Raw genomic sequence first — 20360 nt, 5'->3', positions numbered from 1 at the left:
CCCTCCTTCTCTATGGGGGCTCAATGCCCCCCCTTCTCCCTCCAACTTACCTGCAGGAGCTGCTCTGCAGGCTGCCTGGGGCTGACCACCCTCCTCCCTCTCCCTCCCAGCCCCCTGCAGGCTGGAACTCTTCCAGTCTGCAGTGGGCTTCTCACAATACTGCAGAATTCCCAGACTTCTCCTGTAAAATGATTCCAAAAACCGAATATTGTGATTCTAATATGAGCAATTTTTTACATGTAATAATATACAAATGGTTTTGGTTTCCCCATATTGATTCAAATAAGCGGCTGATTCTATTAACCAGCGATTCTATAAAGGGTAATCTACTGTATTTGTAAAGCTTCTAGTTTCTTTTTAACTGGAGAAAAACATGTTGTATTATATATGATGATGTAACAGACCATCTGCATCCCCTTTTCAATATTCTTGATCTACCTCTGGGCACAGACCAGAACCCAGGTACCTCTCTCTGCCAGAGCAGCATCCATTCCACTGAGCCACACATGTTCTGGTTTGTCCTCTTTCCCCTGACTGTGCTCACATCTCCCTCACCTTGGCTGCCCAGAGGGCCAACTTCAAAAGGAGGGCTGGAGAGGGAATTCGGTGAGTGCCTTATCCACTAGGTTGTTGAGCTAAATATGTGGGAGGGCCCCCTCTCCTTCTACTTTGGTGTCAAACACCTGCCTCTCATGGGTTTTTGCTAAGTACAGGTTTGTGACTTATATACAAGGCAGGCATGCATGTTTTTAAATCTTGCACCACTAGTTCATCTTTTCTCTCTTCTTTCCTTGCCTACATTGCACACTGATCACTGACTGCAAGGAACATTAGAAATAATTTCCATGAGAATCTCCTTTTTTTTTTTTCCTTTGGGTCATCAGGTCTCTTATACCTAATGAGTTATAAATTCTTTCTGTAGGAGTCTGTTCTATGGTCTCTAGGTGCACAAAAATTAGTAAACTATTTTTTTTTCTGGGTGAATATGCAGAGAACAAATAGTAAGTAGGCATTACGAAGTCAGCATTCACTAGCAGCTACCAGAATGTAATATCTGAGTTACCACAGTTATTTCCTTTATTGAGTACATGGGAAATGCTGTTCTGTGTCAGTTATCTCAGTAATGGTCAGTAAATACTGATTTTTAAATGTGGTTGGTTTTTGAAGACCATTTATAAAGCCTAACCATGCTTTCCCTTTAGATTTGCAGCAGGTGAATAGGGAAGGAAAAAAGAAAACCTGCCATAATGTTGTCGTTGTGTGTGTCATGAAACATTCTCTCTCTAATATAAGACTTTATCTTGCATATGGCCATGGACCTTGAGCTATCGTTAACTTCTACAGGAGTGGAAGACACTCAGCACCGTGTAGCATACTAGTCCTCAGTACCAGAGATGAATGTTCTCCATAGGACTTGATCCTGTACTGTGAAAGTTAATGGGAATTTTTCATTAACTTGAACAAAAGTAGGATCGCGTCCACAGTCAGCATCAGGCTTTCTCAGCTTTTAAACTATTTGTATATTTGTCATCTGGAGCAGGTAAAGGAAAGTTGCATTGATTGTTCTTCATGTTCCCATGGACAATGAATGAATGTTTTTTTTACTAGCATTGCACTCCATAGTACAGCATGCGATAAAGGAGTTCTTTTGTTTTGTTTTGTCTTTTACAATGAATATAACTAATAAACAAACTGCCCCATTGGTCACAACAGTTCCACAAATTACACTGGTTTAGCTTTACAATGCAGTGGACTTTTTTGAACTACACTAAACATTTCCTGAACATTTCCTTCCTTTATATAGTCTATTTGGTTTGATTTGGGGGTAGCAACTGGAATGATGGGGTTGAAAGTTAATCACAAGGAGGAATTTCCAGAGAGGATAATAGGGTTGCCAGGTAAACAGATTCAAAGGTGATATTCCAGTTTATGGAGTAGTACAATCAGGGGTGCAAGGTTAGCTATGGCAGAAGCCTCCCCATGCTATGTGTCAAAGTACATTTCAAAGGATATCTCCCTTTCAATTTACAGAACAAAACAGAGTGACTGCTTTTTGGTTTTCTTCTTTTTGTTGCTTCAGATGGCAGACCTTAATTGGTGGACTTCTGCTTCACATTTCTTGGAAGCTGGGCTGGGTAGAGATAAGCATCTGCTCAAGGTACAGTGACCACCACAATGCACAACTAACATTTATTTTTGACGCAGTGGGTCATGAGACTCTTACTGTGCATTAGGCTAATACATTGTGCAGTAGCGTGTCACAGCAAAAACCATGCTAATAGCCTACTGAACAGTGTTATAAGGCTAATGCACAGTAAGTGTCCCTAAATAACCATGCACTGGTGCTGCAGTGCATGCAACAGGAGACCAGCAGGCACAGAAGCTTGGTCCTCCAGGGAGTTACTCTGGGTACTGGCCAGAGCATCTCTACTCATTTAGTTGCATCCTGGCTCCTCCAGCATGCCAGGAGGAGCAGGGAAAGGGCAGTTTGCCCAAAGCAGCAATTTGTCCCACATCAAAGTGGGAGCAGGGGCATGCTCTGTGGCAAAAAATAGTGGCACAATTTGTGCTGCTACCATTTTTGCCTCTGCAAGTGCACAACCCTGCATGTGGGGATGCACTCCTTGTGTTGCACTTAATGGCAGTTAGACAGTGAGTGCAATTACCATATAGATTACCAGAACACAGATCTACTCCCAAGTAAAAAGTTGGATGCATCTTATGAGTGACGTGAGGGTTTTTCATGAAGAGCAAGCAGTGATAACTGATGGCATGGCAGGTTAGTTGATGTACATTTTTTTTGCATTTAAATGGGCAACTTGTGAAATTTCCATGGCGATATTAGTTGAGTGAATCTCAACAAAAAAGCATGTGCACATTATGAAAAAGAAAAATATTAAATAACTGAATATACTAGTTTTTCACGGAATAATTTTTTTTATGAGCACTGGCCCAAATTTTGGTTTTACTTACATGAAATTGCACAAATTTTAGTGAGATTTCAGAGTAAGTGGTAGTAGAATTTGACCCTGTAGGTAATTTGGATAAGTGGGAATATTTTAGGTTAAAGTTTTCATTGATTTCAATGGGAATAGGATTCGGCTCTAATAGTCTTGCTCCAGGGGGATAGTAGGAGGTGTAATGACTAGTACTGTTAATAAGCTTTTATTATGTAGGCATTTCTCTTTGCCCTAAACTCATTCTGGAATTGCTAGAGCTAGTTGGAAAATCATATCTTCCCATAAAAAAAGCTGATGAAAGCAAAAAATTATTGTTGTTTATTTTCTTTGTAAAATACACATTTTTTGTCAAATGATGAAAAACACCACCAAAAACAAATGGGGAAAATGTTATATATGTGTTTTTCTTTTAATTCAATGAAAACTTGAGAAATTTTGAAGAAAAAATGGACATCATTTTTTGTTTGTTGAAAAGTCATTTTCTATGAAGAAAAGTTTGATTTATAAATTTACTTTTACCAGTTCCAGGGGTGTAGGTTGTAGCCATGTTGGTCTAAGGACATAAGCAAACAAGGTTCTTTGGGTGAATCGGATATCTTTTATTAGACCAACTTAAATAGATGGAAAACAATTTTTAAGCAAACTTTTGGGTTCAAAAACCCTTTGTCAGGCTAAGGAAGTTTCAGCAGTTGGTGTGTGCTCTTCCTGGATGGAATAAATGGTAAAGAAGCCAGAGGCTGGGCTGGTATGCATACAAGATAGGCAGTAAGTGAAGATGTAGATTAAGGAGATTGACTATTTAAGTTGGTCTAATAAAAGATATCAGATTCACCCAAAGAACCTTGTGTGCCTTTTACCCGTTCTATTTTTATATCGTGGCAATAAAGGATTAGAGCCACTAGATGGTAGTCTACTCTTGGAAAACTGAGCACGACAATCCCTGAGACGCTTAGCGTTTTGTGGAATTGATTTTGTATGTCAATGACTAAATTAAATAATCAGGGATAGTCGGTGAAATAATCAGGGATAGTTGGTGATTAAATTTCAGTAGAGCACTTAAGTACAGGCTTAAGCATGTCTCCGTTTAGCAAAGAATGTGAGAATATGCTTAAAATGTTAGCACCTATTTTAGTGTTTTGCTAAATTAGGACCCTAGTCCAGATCTCTCTCATACAGATGTGTGGTCCTCTGTAGCTTTCTTTCACTACTGTTTCCTAACAATGCCCCCCCCCAGTATAATTAATACATTCTGGAAGAACATGTTTGTCTTCAGAATACTGGCCTAATGATCTGCCTTTTCTGTGTAAAGTGTAGGGGTAGATGCCACAAATACTGTATCCAGTTTCCAACACTTCTGTATTGGAAAGATGTACATCTTTAGCAGTTTAACATATGTGTAGGCTCTCAATTTCTTCAGCTGCCTGACAGATCTTAAATGCTTCCTGAACAAATCTGAATTCTCTCTCCAAATACCTCATAATTTTCTAATACATGGAGGTTTACATACTGTCATTAAAGACTAACAAACCCCAAACTAGGAGTTTCATAAGAAAACAACGCATGCTCAGTTCCATGCTCTATGTTGCTTAGAGGAAGTTTTCTTTAGCTTTCTGGATGCTCCACATTTTTTTTTACCTGCTTTCTGGCCCCACTCCGAAAATGAAGGATTGATTCACCTTCCTCCTGATTTCAGGAGCCTGGCTGTTAGAGATGCACCAATACATTGGTCCAATATTGGATCAGTACCTATATAAAGAAAATTGTCTATATCAAATAGCAGCCCAATGGCATGGAGAGCTGCCTCCAGCTGGTAAGTCGGAAGTGGGGGTGGAAGGAAGGGGTTTGGGGAGGCAGATCAATGCCCCCCATGGTGAGGGAGTGGGCAGGGGCAGGCGCTGCCCAGCCAGGGGAGCGTGGGATGGAGGCATGGCTCATGAGGTGGAGGCAGCTCCGCTGCTGCTTGCACCCCAGGAGGGTGGCGGGGCTTGTGCCCCTGGATCTGTGCAGCTCAAGGCAGGCTGTAGTTGCAGGATGGAGCCGGAGCCAGTGCTGCATGGGGCTATTCTTGCCGGGGGTGGGGCTTGGGCAGCACTGGGAGGAGGCTGCAGCCACCTCAAATTTTACTGCAGCTCTGCTCCCAGCCCTACATTGCTGCCCACTGCCCGGCACAGCCATGGCTTTTCCCGGCGTTTGGGTGGAGGCAGGGTGTTCAGCCGGGGCTACACTGGGCGGCAGTGTGGGGCTGGGAGCAAAGCTGCAGTGAAATTTGGGGTGGCTGCAGGCTTCCAGCACTGTTGCAGCCCGCTCTGATCCCAGCCACTGCCAAGAACAGCCCCATACAGTGCCGGCTCTGGCTCCACCCCCCAGCTGCTGCCCACCCTGTGCCACACATACCTGGGGGCACATGCCCCACTGCCTCCACCCTCCTGGGGTGCAAACAGCAGCAGGAGCTGCCCCCATCCCACAAGGCACGCCTCTGTCCCATGTCCCCCCCCCACCCTGGCTGGGCAGCACCTGCCCCCTCCCTCACCATGGGGGGCATTGATCTGCCCCCCATGCTCCCTTCCCCTCTCCCCTTCCACCACACTGGACTTACCACCTGATGGCAGCTGTATCAGATCGATATCAGCTGATATGCCTCCTTAAATATTGGCTATCGGTATTGGCCCCCAAAATCTCTATCCGTGCACCTATACTGGCTGTAATTTTCAGTAGAAGTTAGACCAGGAAGAAGCAGTTAGGAGAACTGGAGATATTCCTTCTCATGGAATGGTGTATAACATCTCCTTAGTACTTCCAGTATTGTATGTACTGTGTTGCAGTACTCTGGGCTTCAAACTGTAGTCATTCAAAGAAAACATCATCTGCAGCCTAGCTTTGCTGCCTGCTGACTACCTTGTCTTACCAGCATTGCTGAATGACGAGACCACTTATTTCACCTGCGGCTAATTATCCCACCTGCACAAGGCTAGGGACAGACATTCAAAAAGCCTAACCTGAATTGATTCAATCTTTACAGAGTAGTCTAACCTGGCTAAGCTAAACTGGTATGCAACTGTACAGACATCCCAGAAATGCAGGCACATGCCTGCAGTGGCTTGGGCTAGAAGCCAGGGGGCCAGCCTTCCCTTCCCTTCCACAGTTCTGAGCTGAGGGAAGGAATGCCTGGTTAGGGAGGGGTTCCCCCCACCTCCTGAGCAGCCCAGCAGGCAGTGATAACACAGTGTTTATCACCCCTAACTCAGTGTTTATCACCCCATTCAAAAAACAAAAGCTTCCTTCCATTAGTTCAAGCTCTTTCCAAGGAAGGAAGGAGCTACCACAGCAAACACTGTAGCCAGTATGTGGTATGCTAGCTAATGCTGAGAGGTGTCTGTGTAAGGCAGAGGGGGAGGGGGAATCCTTGCTTAGGTGCAAGGAGAGCTGGGGAGCAGGGGGAAGCCAGGCAGATGCCTGCAGTCTCTGCCGGAGCTCCAGCCAGGGAGCAGAGAGGAGGGGCCAGCTCTGCTGTAGAGCAGAGCCCAGAGAGCATGTCGGGCTATTGGGGGAATTTGGTTTATCTTGAAACAGGAAGGGGTCTAGGACAGACATTGCATAAACTAGTTTGATCAAAATCAATTAAGTCTGATACTACATTGAACCATGTTTATTTCAAACCAGTTTCAGCCATTTTCAAACTGGTTTATGTGCACTGAACATCTGTTCTGTTACAGGCTTAAACCAGTTTCTGATTACTTAAACTGGTTTATGTGTGATGTCTGTCCCTAGCCATAGAAGCAGTGTGGCACTGCTTTCTAGTTAGGAGGCAGCCTGCCTAGAAAAGTGCATGGTGTCACAGGGTGCTGCTGATGGGTGGGGTAAGTTTAGTGTATAGATGTAGCCTAAAGTTCTGCTGCTCAGTTTGTGCTAAAGTTTCCTAAGCATTGATGCCTCCCCACAGCAAGCAAGCATCTCAGGGCCTTATCACCAACCAAAGCTCCTGAGTGGGATTCTCAGACTAGGTGTTATTTTTCTTCCTCACACGGATGGCCAGTTAACAGTGGGATGGTTAACATGTACTCTGGGTATATAATGCACTCACCTAAGATGTGGGTTTAAAATGTGTGTGTTCTTGATTTGGACCAGGGATTTGAATTTAAGTCTTCTGAGTCCCTGATGAGTGCCTAGACCCTCTAGGGATTTGTAGGTTATTCTGGGCTGAGGCTCTTGGTATCTCCAGTTGGAGCTGTTCCACTGCATGTGTAAATAATTGTATTAACTAGAACAGGAATTTGAAAGTTGGTCTCCTATATTTTCAGTGAGTGGCCCTGACTCTGGGGGCTGTGATGTCGGCCTTTCTCTTACTCTCTGTGGCCTTGTAAATATATTTTTTTAAAGTGGAGCATCTCCAACAGGAGGGACTGAAAGAGATGCATCCCAGGATACCAACTGCTTGTTAGTCAGATCACGTGCATAGCATGTGGATTTAGGTCTTTCCTCCACATCCAACAGAGGTAAGTGCCTTAACCATTGAGGCCATTGGCTATTCTGGCTTTCAGTCTCTGGCTTTTCACAAATAGGAGAGGAAAACAAATAATGAACTATCTAAGTGGCTGCCTTGGCTTGGTTGCATAGCTTCAGGAGAGGGCTCATGGCTCAGGTGAGGGGAAGTGCTGGGTCAGAGAAGACACCTAAGCTTTGTCCCTTTCCTTTGCATTTCATGCTTGGTTAACTTATGTGGCTCCCCACTCAGCTGGCTTTGGAGAAATGCTTCTGTAAGTGCCTTATTCTCCCCTAGCATTGCGTGGGGAGGCTGATTGCCTAACACAGGACTGAGAGTTCCACCAGGTAACGGGGCACCTAGGAATTAGGCATTGCAACACCTATAAAAGTGCCTTTGAAGATCTGGGCCTAACGGTTTCATCCCTATTGAAGTTAATGAAAGTATTTTCATTGACTTCAGTGGAATTTGCATCAAGCCTTACAAGCCAGACAGTGTTTCCCCTTTTATTCTGAGACCTGACAAAGAATGTCTCACATTTGAAAGCTTGTGTAGTACTATCCTAACTATACAGTTGGTCCAATAAAAGATATCACCCTAAGAAATCCTTGCCTCTCACATAATTTCTGGCCCATCATGGCTACAACTTCACCCTTACACTACTCTTTCACTATAGCACTTTATTCCCTTATCTGCACATCGTTATGTTCTGCTACCAGTTATATTAGCAAAAATGATAGTATTAATTGGCCTGCACACAGGAGTGCTGACTGGTGAGGAAATATTACAGCCAACAGTCAGGCATTCTTTTCCCATCCTGAAATTCGCTCTTGGCATCAGAGAAGTCTACTTTTATATCATGGGAACAACATCTGAAATCTGTTTCCATTGCCTTTTGTATGACTGCATTGAAGATTTACACATGGCTCAGATTCCTGGAACTTCAGATCACAGTCAAGGGGGGTCATTTTAATGGTCCAAGTAGAGACTGATTTCTAGAGCTATGGGCTTTTTATTCTCCTAAGTTATTGCAATTCTATTGGCATTGTTTGGTTTTGGTGTGCTGATGATGTGGACTGGTTGGTAGTATACTCTGGTTGTTTTTGATCTTAATGCAGACAAAATTCCAGCTGAAGTCAGTAGCCTTAAAAGGCACATAATTGCTATAAAAATTATCCTGGCTTATCCAGTAAACTAAAGCTAATTTTAGTTTAAACAAGAAGGCCTTGGGATTTCTGTCATTTTTAAATCTCTTGGGTTTTCAGTCAAGTGTCTTAAAAAGCATGCAGTTATGAAAGCCAAGTTTCCAGCAGGAAATTAAATATGATTGTTACTGTTTTCTTTTGCTCCATTGTATTTGCATAAATCTTTGGGCATGTTTCTTCATTCAGATCTTTTTAGTCGTACACTTTTCAGTGGAGGTTTGTTGTTGTTCTTCTTCTTTCTGGAATGTGTTGAAGTAGTGGTATTTTAATTGCACTCTCATACCCAAGTTCTGAACATAATGCAAAATCAGGGGAGTGTACCATAGTATCTGAACTGTTTGAAAAAACATAGGAGTCTCAACTTTTGAAAAATATTTTGGGGGACTTCATGATCTCTTGGGTTTAATCCAAAACCCACTGGGTGCATCTACACATGCGCTTTACTGCAGAGTTGATTTAACTCTGTGGTAAAGCATCACTATTTACATGTGTGCAGGCTTTAAGGTGCAGTAAATTAACTCTACCATGAGATAGTACTGTCCCCAACAGTACTATCTTATGTTAGAGTCATTTACTGTGCAGAAAGCACATGCAGACGGTGACTGGGACTGCAGCAGATTGAGCCACGGTGGAGCAGCCCTGGGCTAGCAGCAGGCTCAGGGGGTGAGCCACATGGCTTAGCACTTTGGGCACTCTTGTACCATAGCCTGTTGCCTGATGCCACTACCCAGAGCCAGGGGCTGACCCTTCCCAAGCCTGCTACCAGCCCAGAGCTGCTCCACCTTGGCTCAAACTTTTGTAGGCATGGGCACACATAAAGACACTACTCTTGGGAGCAGCTGACTCTGCCATGAACTGTGCTGGAGTTTATAGAGGCACACTAATTGCATGTGTAGATGCACCCACTGAAGCCATCTGGCTGGTGCTTTTTCTCTTCTCTGACCTCTATAAAGGAAAAGAACAAAATTTGAAGCATTTTTCTCAAAGCTGAAACAGCTCTTTGCAAAAATCACGAGTATGGAAAAAATAGATTGAGCTCAAATTACTTCATTTAGTCCTGTGAATAGTTACACTGCCTCCAGGATGCTGGTTTAGTCAAAGGGTTATCATTATGAAATCTCAGGAGACAGGATCCCACAGGGACAATGTGAACTTTGAGAGGAATATATTTGCAGACTTAAATGAGTATTTGAGTGTGTGTGCATGCATGCACACACATATGCCATTCTATTCCTTCAACTGTCAGCTCCTCCTAACTTCCACTGAGCATCAGTAATGCCAACTGAAATGAAAGTTTCTATTAAAACCAATAGGAGCAATTGCTGCAAGTAGAGGTTAAACCAGTTTCCAGAGTGGAGAGCACAAGAGGTAGTACGACTGATAGTTCAGTAAAAAAGAAATAGGGGTTAGATAATTAAGTGGTTCTTCCATGTTTCAGAAATATTCTTAATAAATAGGAGAAACATTTGAATAATGAATTTAATATGTTTAGCTTTTATTGCAAAATACCTCCTGTTCTGTCAACTGTAAGCAACTGCTACTGGTGGCTCTTCATAAGTGGAATGTAATAAAGTAATGGCATTTTTAATTATTTTTGCAGGTCTGATATACTGTCATGGCTTCCTGCTTCAGCATTTTTTGTTGGCATTATCTATGCAGGTTCCAGGGCTTTGTCTAGATTGGTAAGAAATGCACAAATGAAAATTAATTCCCGGTGCTGTATATTAAATAAAGAACATTTTCTTCAAGTCAAGTTTTTATACTATCTAGGTAGCATAGATAAAGTACCTTACTAGAAAGGAAAGACATGGAGCAGAATTGTCAAGCAATTGCAACTCTCACTGATTTCAGGGATAAGTGACAATACTAACCATCTCCCTGAACTAGTCAGCACCTTGTAGAAGAGAATGTGAGCAGTCTGTCAGATGCAAACAGTGACATTGCTAAAGGAGTTGCTAATTGTGATTTTTTGTAATTGTTTTTCTCTGCTGTGAAGTGTAAAAACAGAATATACAAAGACGTCAGTAGAAAAGGGTTATTAGGAAAAGGCTGCTTCTCTTTTACTGTAGTTTTACAGTTTTGACCTTTTTATGGGATTTGTATAAATAAGATGCAAGTTTTGTTTGGGAAGAGATTAAGAGGGTGAATAGATTGATAAGAATGGGTGGTTTAAATCAGAATAACCCACATGGGTGTGAGGGAGGTCAAATATGCTTTCAGGAATGTTGAATATCATTAATTTACATTGCCTTGCATAATTTTATTTCTTAATAATATTATGGCCTTACTTAAAAAATGGTAACATTTTATATTGACTGTCCAGTCATCAAGATCAGATGCTGTGCTGGCTTCCTCTATCAGTTTTGCCAGTATGTCCCAGTCTAAACTCAGGTCGCACATTTTCCATCTCCAAGTTGGCACATATAAAGTACATTAAAACCCAAGAAGAGCTAAGAGGGAGATCTCTGTGAAGAGCTGCCAGCACTGATCCTTCCTCAGACTCATTATATTATGCACTGGGGGAAGGAAGCAGAGCTTCCCTACACCTGTGGCAGAGGCTGTATGTCAGACATCAAACCCTAGGGCTAGGGACAGACGTTCAAAAAGCCAGAGCCTGAATTGATTCAATCTTTGCAGGTTAGTCTAATCTGCCTAGATTGAACCAATTTGCAAGTGAATTGACATTCCCTCTTGACTCAGGAAAGGCCGGCACATGCCTGCAGTAGCTCAGGCCACAAGCCAGTTGGTGCTAGAGCAGCCCTCAGCTGCAGGGAGGGCATGTCCAGCCCCAGCAGTAGCCTCAAGTAAATTGGCCACGGAAGGGGTTTAATTCCCCTCTCCCTGTCCCACTGGCACAGAGCCAAGCTAGGATCTGCCTGGTGCTTCCCCCTCGCTGCTGCAACAACAGGGATGGGGGCATGGCTAGACACTGGCGGGATGGCCCCCTGAAGTGAAGGGGGTGTATTCCCTGCTCTACCACTGGGGGACTGCTGCCAGAGTCTGCCAGTCCCAACTGCTGCCTCAGCTGATTGTTCCCTGAGCGGGGCGAGCAGCAGAATAAGCTCCTTCCCTGCCCCCTCTGCCAGATGCCAGAGGGAGGGGGCGAAGTAAGCCTAAGCCCCACGCAGTCTGTGCAGTCTGCCTGGCCCACTTCTACCCCCACCCACAGCTCAGTCCCACCTCTGGGAAGAGGCTTGCACTCCCAGGAAACCATGAGAGGGGTTGCTGCCCCCGTCAGGGTCCCTGCCCCCTCGCCACTCCAGCAGCAGGGGCCCCTTAGACAAGGGGAGCAGGGGGGCGTTATGTCCCCCTCCCTCCAGCATCTGATGGAGGGAGCTTATTCCACTGTTCACCCCATGCAGAGAGGGATCAGCAGAGGTAGCAGTTGTGGCTGGCAGACCCCAGCTGCAGTTCCCTGGGGGCAGAGGCAGTGGAGGGAGGACTAAACCTCTTTTCTGCCCCCTTTGCCTCTGGGGACCATGCCAGTTAGCATCTGACCATGCCCCCACCCCTGCCACTGCAGCAGCCAGGGAGGAACACCAGGTGGACCCCAGCTTGGGTCTGTGCCAGTGAGACAGGGAGGGGGGAATTAAGCCCCCTCCGTGGCCAATTCACTTGAGGCTACTCCTGGGGCTGGCTACGCCTCTGCTGCTGGAGCAGCAAGCGGAGAAATGCCAGGCAGGTCTGTGCTGATGGGATGGGAGGGAGGGGAAATAAACCTTTTCCCTGCCCCCTTCACCTAAGGGGGGGTTGGCATCTCTGCACACCCTGCCCAGGGCTGCAAAGCAGCTGGGATGCTGGGGGCTCTGGTTTAACTTAAACCAGGAAGGGGTCTGGTGCAGACATTCCATAAACCAATTTGGTCTCAATCAGTTTAGTCTGATACTACATTCAACCACGTTTATCTCAAACTGGTTTCAGCCATTTTGAAACTGGTTTATGTGCACTGACCTTATGTTCTGTTACAGATTTAAACCAGTTTCTGCTCATTTAACCCAGTTTATGTGTAACTTCTGTCCCTAGCCTAGGTGATCTTCAGGGAATTGGTGCAATTTGTAAAGAGGTCATGTGCTTACAGATTGGCTCTGCCTCCTCCTGACCTTTGTTGATGCCATTTTGGCTTTGCTGGGCTTCTCCTGCCTACCAAAGTTTACCACAATTCTTTAAGAAAAGGCTGTATAGAAACAATAGCAGTCTCTGGCTGTGTAGCCTTTCCTGCCTACTTTCCATGGGACAGAGGAGGAGGAAAGAGCATCCTCCACACTGTGCTCTTGACTCAGCCACTCCTCTTTTGAATGGGAATTGGGTAATCCTGTTTCCTACTTCGTGGACATGTGAATATCCAGGAGAGTGAGGACTGCTAGAAGGAAGGACAGGTGAGATCCCAGTTCTAGTTGGAGGATGCATATACATGCAGGGGGTTCCCTAAATCTTTCCTCTGTGCCATAAATCTTCCTATAAGAGACACTGCCAGTTGTACTCAAGGGTTTTGCAACATGCACAGATGGGGATTTAGGTCCAAATCCTCCAACAGTTAACGTATGAGAAGTTTATTCATGTGAATAGTTTCAACAGAGTCCTGGGCCCTAATTGGTGTATTGAGTCTTATATAGAGTGAAGTTGGCTCCTAAATACATGCTTTAGGCCCCTTCTACACATACAGGTAAAGAGCTTCCTCAGCACATTTTTTAGATCTTTTTTATAGCTGATTGGAGCTTTTTATTTTGTGATAGCTACTTTGTACATGTGTCTGGTAGTCAGGCAATTGTGCAATACCTGTACTGTGTGGAGGAGGCATCAGTGACTAAATTCACAACAAGCATACAACTTTGAATTAAGGAAAATTGATTCAACAAACCACTGGGATGAGGCCTGTTCACTTCAGCAGTGTATTTGGCCTTTGGATTCAACAGGTTTATTGATCAAGTAAAATGAACTTGATGTTCCAAGCCAAGGGTCCAAATCTACAAACACTTCTATGAGCAGCTTATGCACATAAGCATTTACATGTTTGAGCTCGAAATCCACATTTGTTTACATCAAAAGAGCACTGGCGGCACCTCCTGCTCAAGAAGCCTTTGGGCCTGCAACTGGAAGAAATTTGTCTGGGTCTGGACTGAGATGCATTGCTAGTACTATATGGTGGGGAAGTTTGCACTGAATCTAGTCTCACTGACTGGCTCAAGCCAGAAAATCCTTCCTTTCATGAGCATTAAAGCCACTCACAAATTTAAAAATATTTGCATCAAAGACAATAAACATATGGAGAAGGTTAACTGAGCTGGGCAAACTGGAGCCAATGTTTGCTCCAAAACGATTTTTTGGTTTTAAGAGAAGCCAACAGCAAAAAAAGAAAGAAGAAAGAAAGAAAAAAAGGCAAGAAAAAAAAACAGAGTGAAGAATGCAAATTTTGGTGTCAACTTTTGTTGTATATCATTATTTCTGCTGTTTCCTTTTATTGTGTTGAGCTTGCAGAAATCAAAGTCCAGCTGTAGGGTCAGGAATTGTTGTTATGTTAACAGTGCCAGTGAAAAAGCAGCTGACAATTTGCTGTCTCACTGCACTTTCCCCCTAACCCATTTTATGGCTAGTTTAAAGGCATCTAAAATTATCATTGCGATTGCATATATGTTACATTTGTAGCTCCATCTGAATTGTCATTTATAATGAGAAATGCTTTAGCAATGATAATATGTCCAGCTATGCATGAAAGAAAAACAAAATCCAGACACACAGATTTTTGGCTTCTTTGCGAAGTAAAACCAAAGATATATTTGGTGCTTATCTATCATCTGAGGATCTTGAAAAAATGAACTTGTGTTTATATTCATGTGAGGGAAATAAGTATTTCCCCTAGACAGGAGAACAGTCCTCAGGAGATTTAGGTTGCCTTAGGCTTTGGCTGTCTATTTGAGATACCTCAGGTCTGAGTTTCACTAAGTTTAATGCAATTCTAATTGATCACATTTGAAGTTGAGAGAGCCCAGCACATTAGCTCTGTAGTCTGAGTCATTAAGAAACATATTGTGATAGCAGCCAGAGGCCCTTGGTCACCGTTGGGTTCATAGGCATCATCCCAGTACTGCTTGGGGGTTAACCATTACGTACCTCTCTCCTACTCTGTGGCAGCTCTCCTCAAAGACACGGACAAGCTGTAAAACTCTTTCCTATGGTGTAACTGAGCACACTATAAGTAGCACCCAAGTTTTATATCAATAGACAGGAATGGGAAAATGACTAAAAATGGCTGAGTGTAGTGAATTAAGGTGCTAATTTAGATCATCATTTATCTTTTCTATGGCAGTCAATTCCTGTGTTCCTTACTGTACACAATGCAGCTGAAGTTGTTACCTGTGGATTCCAGAAGCTTGTGCAGAAAGAGGTAATCAATATGTGAAAGGCCAGGTCTCATAATGTAATTGCACTGTAACAAGATGCTTTGGTTCTTTTAACATATAATTAGTACTGCATGCTTTCCTAGCTGTGCTATGGTTGCCAGTCACTAATGAATCCCAGAGAGAGCATCTACTGCTGGCAGATATCCAGTTATTGACCTTTTTCTTGATGTGGCGAGAACTTTGAAGCTACATTGATGGTTTGAGCTGTGTATTTAAGACTGATTTGGTCCTGCTGACTTATTCCTTTTGAAAATGAAAATCTCCTCCTCTTAATGTCAGATGTAACAGCTTGATTCTTTAACCTTAAAGGGAAGAGGATTGGACCCTTAGATCCTGCCATTATAGCACCTGTAGTAATTTAACAAATTGTGTTAGTGTAGATGACAGCTCACCACGATTTGGGGAAAAAACATTTTAAGAAAACACAATTTTTAAATCTGATCCAACCTCAACTAGAGTCAGAAGAAAAATTCCTGTGTATGTTAACAGGGTTGAATTTACTCTTTGTGAGGTGCACTGGTAAGATGTCAGACTGATTTTTTTCTGGTTTTCCAGCTAGAGAGCTGCTGTGTATGATGACACTGGAAAACATAACAGAAGGCAGACTCCTCTAATGTGGCCTATTGTTAAAGGGATTTTTCATTCATTACATCTGTAGTATGTGTAATCAAAGACAAAAAGGGAGTGCTGGGTGCTACTAATAAATGGATGGTACAGACACAGTATGTTTACTCTAGAGTAATTTGTCCTGTATTTTACTCCTCATTAAATTTACTCTGTAGTAAGAAATAGACATATGGCCAGTTCTTACCAGCTGGCTGCCTGAAGTACATGCATTTATAGTGTCTGACCACTAGGTTTGTATTGAGCAAATAGTTAACTTCAGAATGAAATACAGGTAGCAAATACATGACAGGTAGACCAGAGTAACTTTCTCTGGTAGATATTTACTTTTGACTTCTTCAGAAGTAAATTTACTCCAGAGAATGGAATTTCTTCTGGAATAAATGATGGGTGTCATGTATACTCCCCTTTTTATTGCCAGAGTAAATTAAAAATACTCTGGGGTAAATGTGTTGTGTGTGTCCACGCCATGAAGCTCCATAATTTGATTAGTAAAATATGTCTCGGTGCTATAGAACATCCAGAATTTTGACTGAGTTCAAGATAAAAATTAAGCCAAGGTTTGAAATTCCTGTTTTTCTTTTGGTTATAGGATGAAAAATAACTTTGAAATTTCAAGCTGGGGGTGCTGAACCCCATGGACCAGATCTGGCCTGTTGAGCCATTTCATTTACCCCACTAGGCTCCCCATGGGTCCAGAAATTTGATGGCAGGGGAGTGGTGGTAGCATTAATTGCCGTTCCCCTGCGGCCACATTTCCAGACTTGTGGGAAGCCCAGTGGTCCAGATAGCATGGTCCTGCGTGTCAAATCAGGTGTGCAGGGCTGGGGTGGTAAGAGGCAGCGTGGAGCCTAATCCAGGCAGGTGGGGCCAAGTCAAGGCATTGTGAAGCTCAATCCAGGTATGTTGATCCCATGAAGAATCTGCCCCAGGAACTGGGCCTGCACCACTTATCTGGCCCATGGGGGCTGGAAGAACATAAGAACTACCATTTACTGTGTCGCACCTCAGCTCCATCTTGCCCAGTATCATGTGTCACAATGGCAGAGAGTGGATGCTGAAAGTGAGAGTGTACAGGGTATGACCAGGATTTTCCCGTTTTTCTCCTACTTGCAGCCTCCAGCATTTAAGGTCTCAGCAGTTCTAGTTCAGAGGCTGTACCCCTAACTCCCATTTTTAATAACTATCAATGCTCCTTTCCTCCAAGAATTTGTCCAATCCCCCCCGGTTTTTTTTTAAATCTGGCTGAAGTATCAGGTTAAACAACACCTGGTGGCAATGAGTTCTATAATGACATGCTGTGTGATAAAGAACTTCCTTTTGTTAGTTTTAAACCGACTACCTACTAGTTTCATTTTATGACCCACTAGTTTTTGTATTGTGAGATGGTGAATAGTAAATCCCTATTTACTTTATCTTCACCATTTAGTATTTTGTAAACCTTTATGTCCCCCCTCAAGCATCTCTTTTTTTAAACTGAATAGGTCTAGCCTGTTTAGTTTCTTCTCAAGTGAAAGTCCCTCTATACCACTAATCATCCTTATTGCCCTTCTATGTTCCTTCTCTAGTTCTTTTATATCCTTTATCAGGGGTGGGGATCAAAATTGGGCACAGTATTCAAGGTGTGCACCATGAATTTATAAGGGACCATAATGATATTTTCTGTTTTGTTTACAATCCCCTTCTTAACTCCTAACATTTTGCTCAAAGAATTTTTTTTGCAACTATCTGGTTGGTCTAATGAAAGATATTGCCTCTACCACACTGACTGCTTTTGCTTTTAGACCAACACGGCTGCAACCTTTAACCCTATAACATTCTGTTTGCCTTTTCCATGGCTGCTGAGGACTGAGGGAATGTTTTTGGCACAGTGTCCACAATGATTCCCAGATCTCTTTTCTGTGTGGTAACAGCTATGTAAAGCCCATCGTAGTGTAGGTATACTTCGGATAATTTTTTTCCTCATGTGCATCACTTTGCACTAATCTTCACTGAATTGTATCTGCCACTTAGTTGCCCATTTACTCCATAGTACAAGAACCTTCTGTAGCTCCTCACAATCCACCTTGGTCTTCATCACTTTGAATAATGGTTTGTCATCTGCCACCTATTTTTCCAGACCATTTATGAATATGTTAAACAGCTCTGGTCCCAATATAGATCCCTGGGGGACCTTGCTGTTTACTTCTTCCTGTCCTGAAAACTGACCACTTGTACTTACTTTTTGTTTTCTGTGCTTAAGTCAGTTTCTAATGCACAAGTGGATCCTCCCTGTAATCCTGTGACTGCCCAACTTAATTAAGAGCCTTTGATGGGGGACTTTGTGAAAGGCCATTTGGAAGTCCCAGTATGCTATGTCAACTGGATAACCTTGATCCAAAAGCTTATTGACACCCTCAAAGAACTCTAGGAGGTAGTTGAAGCATGATTTCCCTTTGAGAAAACCATGCTGATTCTTCCCCAGCATGTCACAATCATCCATGTGCTGAACAATTTTTAAAAAAATTATTATTCCTACCAGTTTTCCAGAAACAAAAGACTCATCAGCCTGTAGTTCCCCTCTAGAGCTCTTTTTCAATATTGGAGTCACATTGGCAACCTTCCAATACTCTGGTATAGAGGCTGTTTTTAGTGATAGGTTGTGTACTGTAGGTAGGAGTTTAGCAGTTTCCTAGCTGAGCTGCTTCAGGACTCTAGGGTGAATGCCATCAAGTCCTGGTGATTTGCTACCGTTTAGTTTCTCAATTTCCTCTACAACCTCATCTACTGAAACCTCAGTTTGTGCCAACTTGTCAGACTTGTCCCTAGAGAGAAGTGGATCTGGTGAGGGAATCTCCCTAAGATCTTCTACAGTGAAGACATATGCAAAGAATACATTAAGTTTCTTGACAGTGGCCCTGTTATCCTTTAGCATTCCCCTTGCACTCTGATCACCCAAAGGCCCGCTTTACCCCCAGGCAGATTTTCAGCTTCTATGTACTTAATAATATTTTCATTGTTACCTTTTATGTCTCTAGCAAGTTTCTCCTCAAATTCCTTCCTAATTTGTTTTATTACAGTTTTACATTTGATTTGCCAGAGTTTGTGCACTGTTGTTTATTTTTCTCATTAGGAAAAAGGTCTGAGTGCCACTGACTGGTTTAGGCCACCCTGTGATCATTCTCTTCCAAATGGAGCTTCCTAGGTAGAAGCAATTGTCTGTTTAATGTTGTTTGCCTGTTGGGCAACAGTTGAGCATCAACTACAGTGGTTTTGTTTGCCTTTTGGGAGACTGTCATAAAACTTATTTTATTATGATTTCAGACATTTTGCTCTCTTTTGTCACAATATTAGAGTGACTTAAAAAGTATTTGTAATTTATCTTCCATCTTAACACACAAGAAGTCTTTCAGTGATGAAACATTTATAACACTTTCTTTCTTTTTATGCAGCAGGCCTCTTTCCTAAAAATCTGTAGGTAAGTTTTATTTTTTCTTCTTCCCTAAGCTATTCAGATGTGGAGAATTGTCTTGTCTTGACTGCTTTCTGTAGATGCTTCAGGTAATGGAACATGAAAATAATGAAGAGTTTAAGAAACATTACTGTGGACATTAGCCCCAAGCTGCTACATTTACACCATTAAATCTCTTCTTGCATATATTCATTATTTTAAAACAATTTACTGGCATAGATATTTTTTCTTTGTTAAAAAAAAAAAGCCAAAAGGCCAAAGTTCATGAATAACAATTCATTGCATGGAGAAAAAATGTCTTTGGAAAGAAAGTAGGTTTCATGCTTAAGTTTCCAAACAATCCTAAAAAAAGAAAAAGAATGAAGCTTTAGAGTGGTGAAGAATGAACAAGAATGTTCTTTCAAAAAAAAGCTCCCAGTTCTACCACCCTTATTTACCTTAACTGGCAGAATCTGAGCTATAATTCTCTATAAGAGAGTGAGAAATAGAGAAAACACCCTCACTCACTCAAAAAGCTAGGTATTCTCTCCTTTCCCCAATGTCTTGAAAGACTGAAGTAGCCACTATGGCCACGGTTAGATGAGCCACATACTGCAAATTTAGTTGTTCTCTGCACTGTAAGGGAGCAGCACAGGGGGTTTTCTTGAGCCTTAGATACCCATTTCTGCTCTCTTTTTGCTGTGGTTCTTTCCTCTCAAACAATCAGCAGTGCCCTTTCCCCTCCCCGTGCTGCTGATTGGCTGAGGGGCAAAAACCTACAGGAAAAATAAGAGCAGAAATGGTATCACGGGATGCTGCCACACTTTCGGTAGGTTGCAGGTAAAATGCAAATTCCATTTTTCCATTGTGAACACAAAACTAGGATCCCTACTTATCACTCCTGCCTGTTTTTAGGTTTTTTGGATTACCCAGATTCAGGCAGGAGTACATGCTCTTGCTGCAGGTGTTTCCTGTCTGGTTCCACACAAAGCACATGGGGCTGTTTCACCCTGTTACACTGCTGGCAGCACCCATTGCGTGGCACCTCTGAAAAGCTCTTGAGGCACCTTTCAGTGTTGCAGGACCCTGATTGAAAACCATTGATTTGAAGAGATGAATTTGAGTCTTGCTGCAGACTCATGCTAAAGGCTTTCCTCGGTCACCTTGGGAGCCTGTACACATGCATCAAGACTGCTCTGACATGCTGTAATTAAAGTGCGTTGAAGCAGACTTGATTTCATAGATTTCATAGACATTAGGGCT

The 20360-nt window shown here is 42.8% G+C and overlaps 1 protein-coding gene across 2 annotated transcripts in view; it reads left to right on the top strand.

Moving 5' to 3' along the window:
- TMEM241 (transmembrane protein 241) overlaps positions 1 to 20360 on the top strand; it is a 93104-nt gene that overhangs the window by 17801 nt on the left and 54943 nt on the right. Inside the window, exons 3-6 of one of the 2 annotated variants that reach the window (XM_019526267.1) lie at positions 2081 to 2158; positions 10246 to 10327; positions 14950 to 15027; positions 19102 to 19124. In XM_019526267.1, the coding sequence (XP_019381812.1) occupies positions 2081 to 2158; positions 10246 to 10327; positions 14950 to 15027; positions 19102 to 19124 (261 nt within the window). Of the gene's footprint in view, positions 1 to 2080; positions 2159 to 10245; positions 10328 to 14949; positions 15028 to 19098; positions 19125 to 20360 lie in introns of both variants that reach the window. The other variant, XM_019526260.1, reaches the window with a different exon arrangement.

This window comes from Gavialis gangeticus, unplaced genomic scaffold, assembly GCF_001723915.1.
Source record: "Gavialis gangeticus isolate Ggan-Ray unplaced genomic scaffold, GavGan_comp1, whole genome shotgun sequence".
Classification (NCBI taxonomy): Eukaryota; Metazoa; Chordata; order Crocodylia; family Gavialidae; genus Gavialis; species Gavialis gangeticus.
This window is presented reverse-complemented; position numbering and strand designations above follow the sequence as displayed.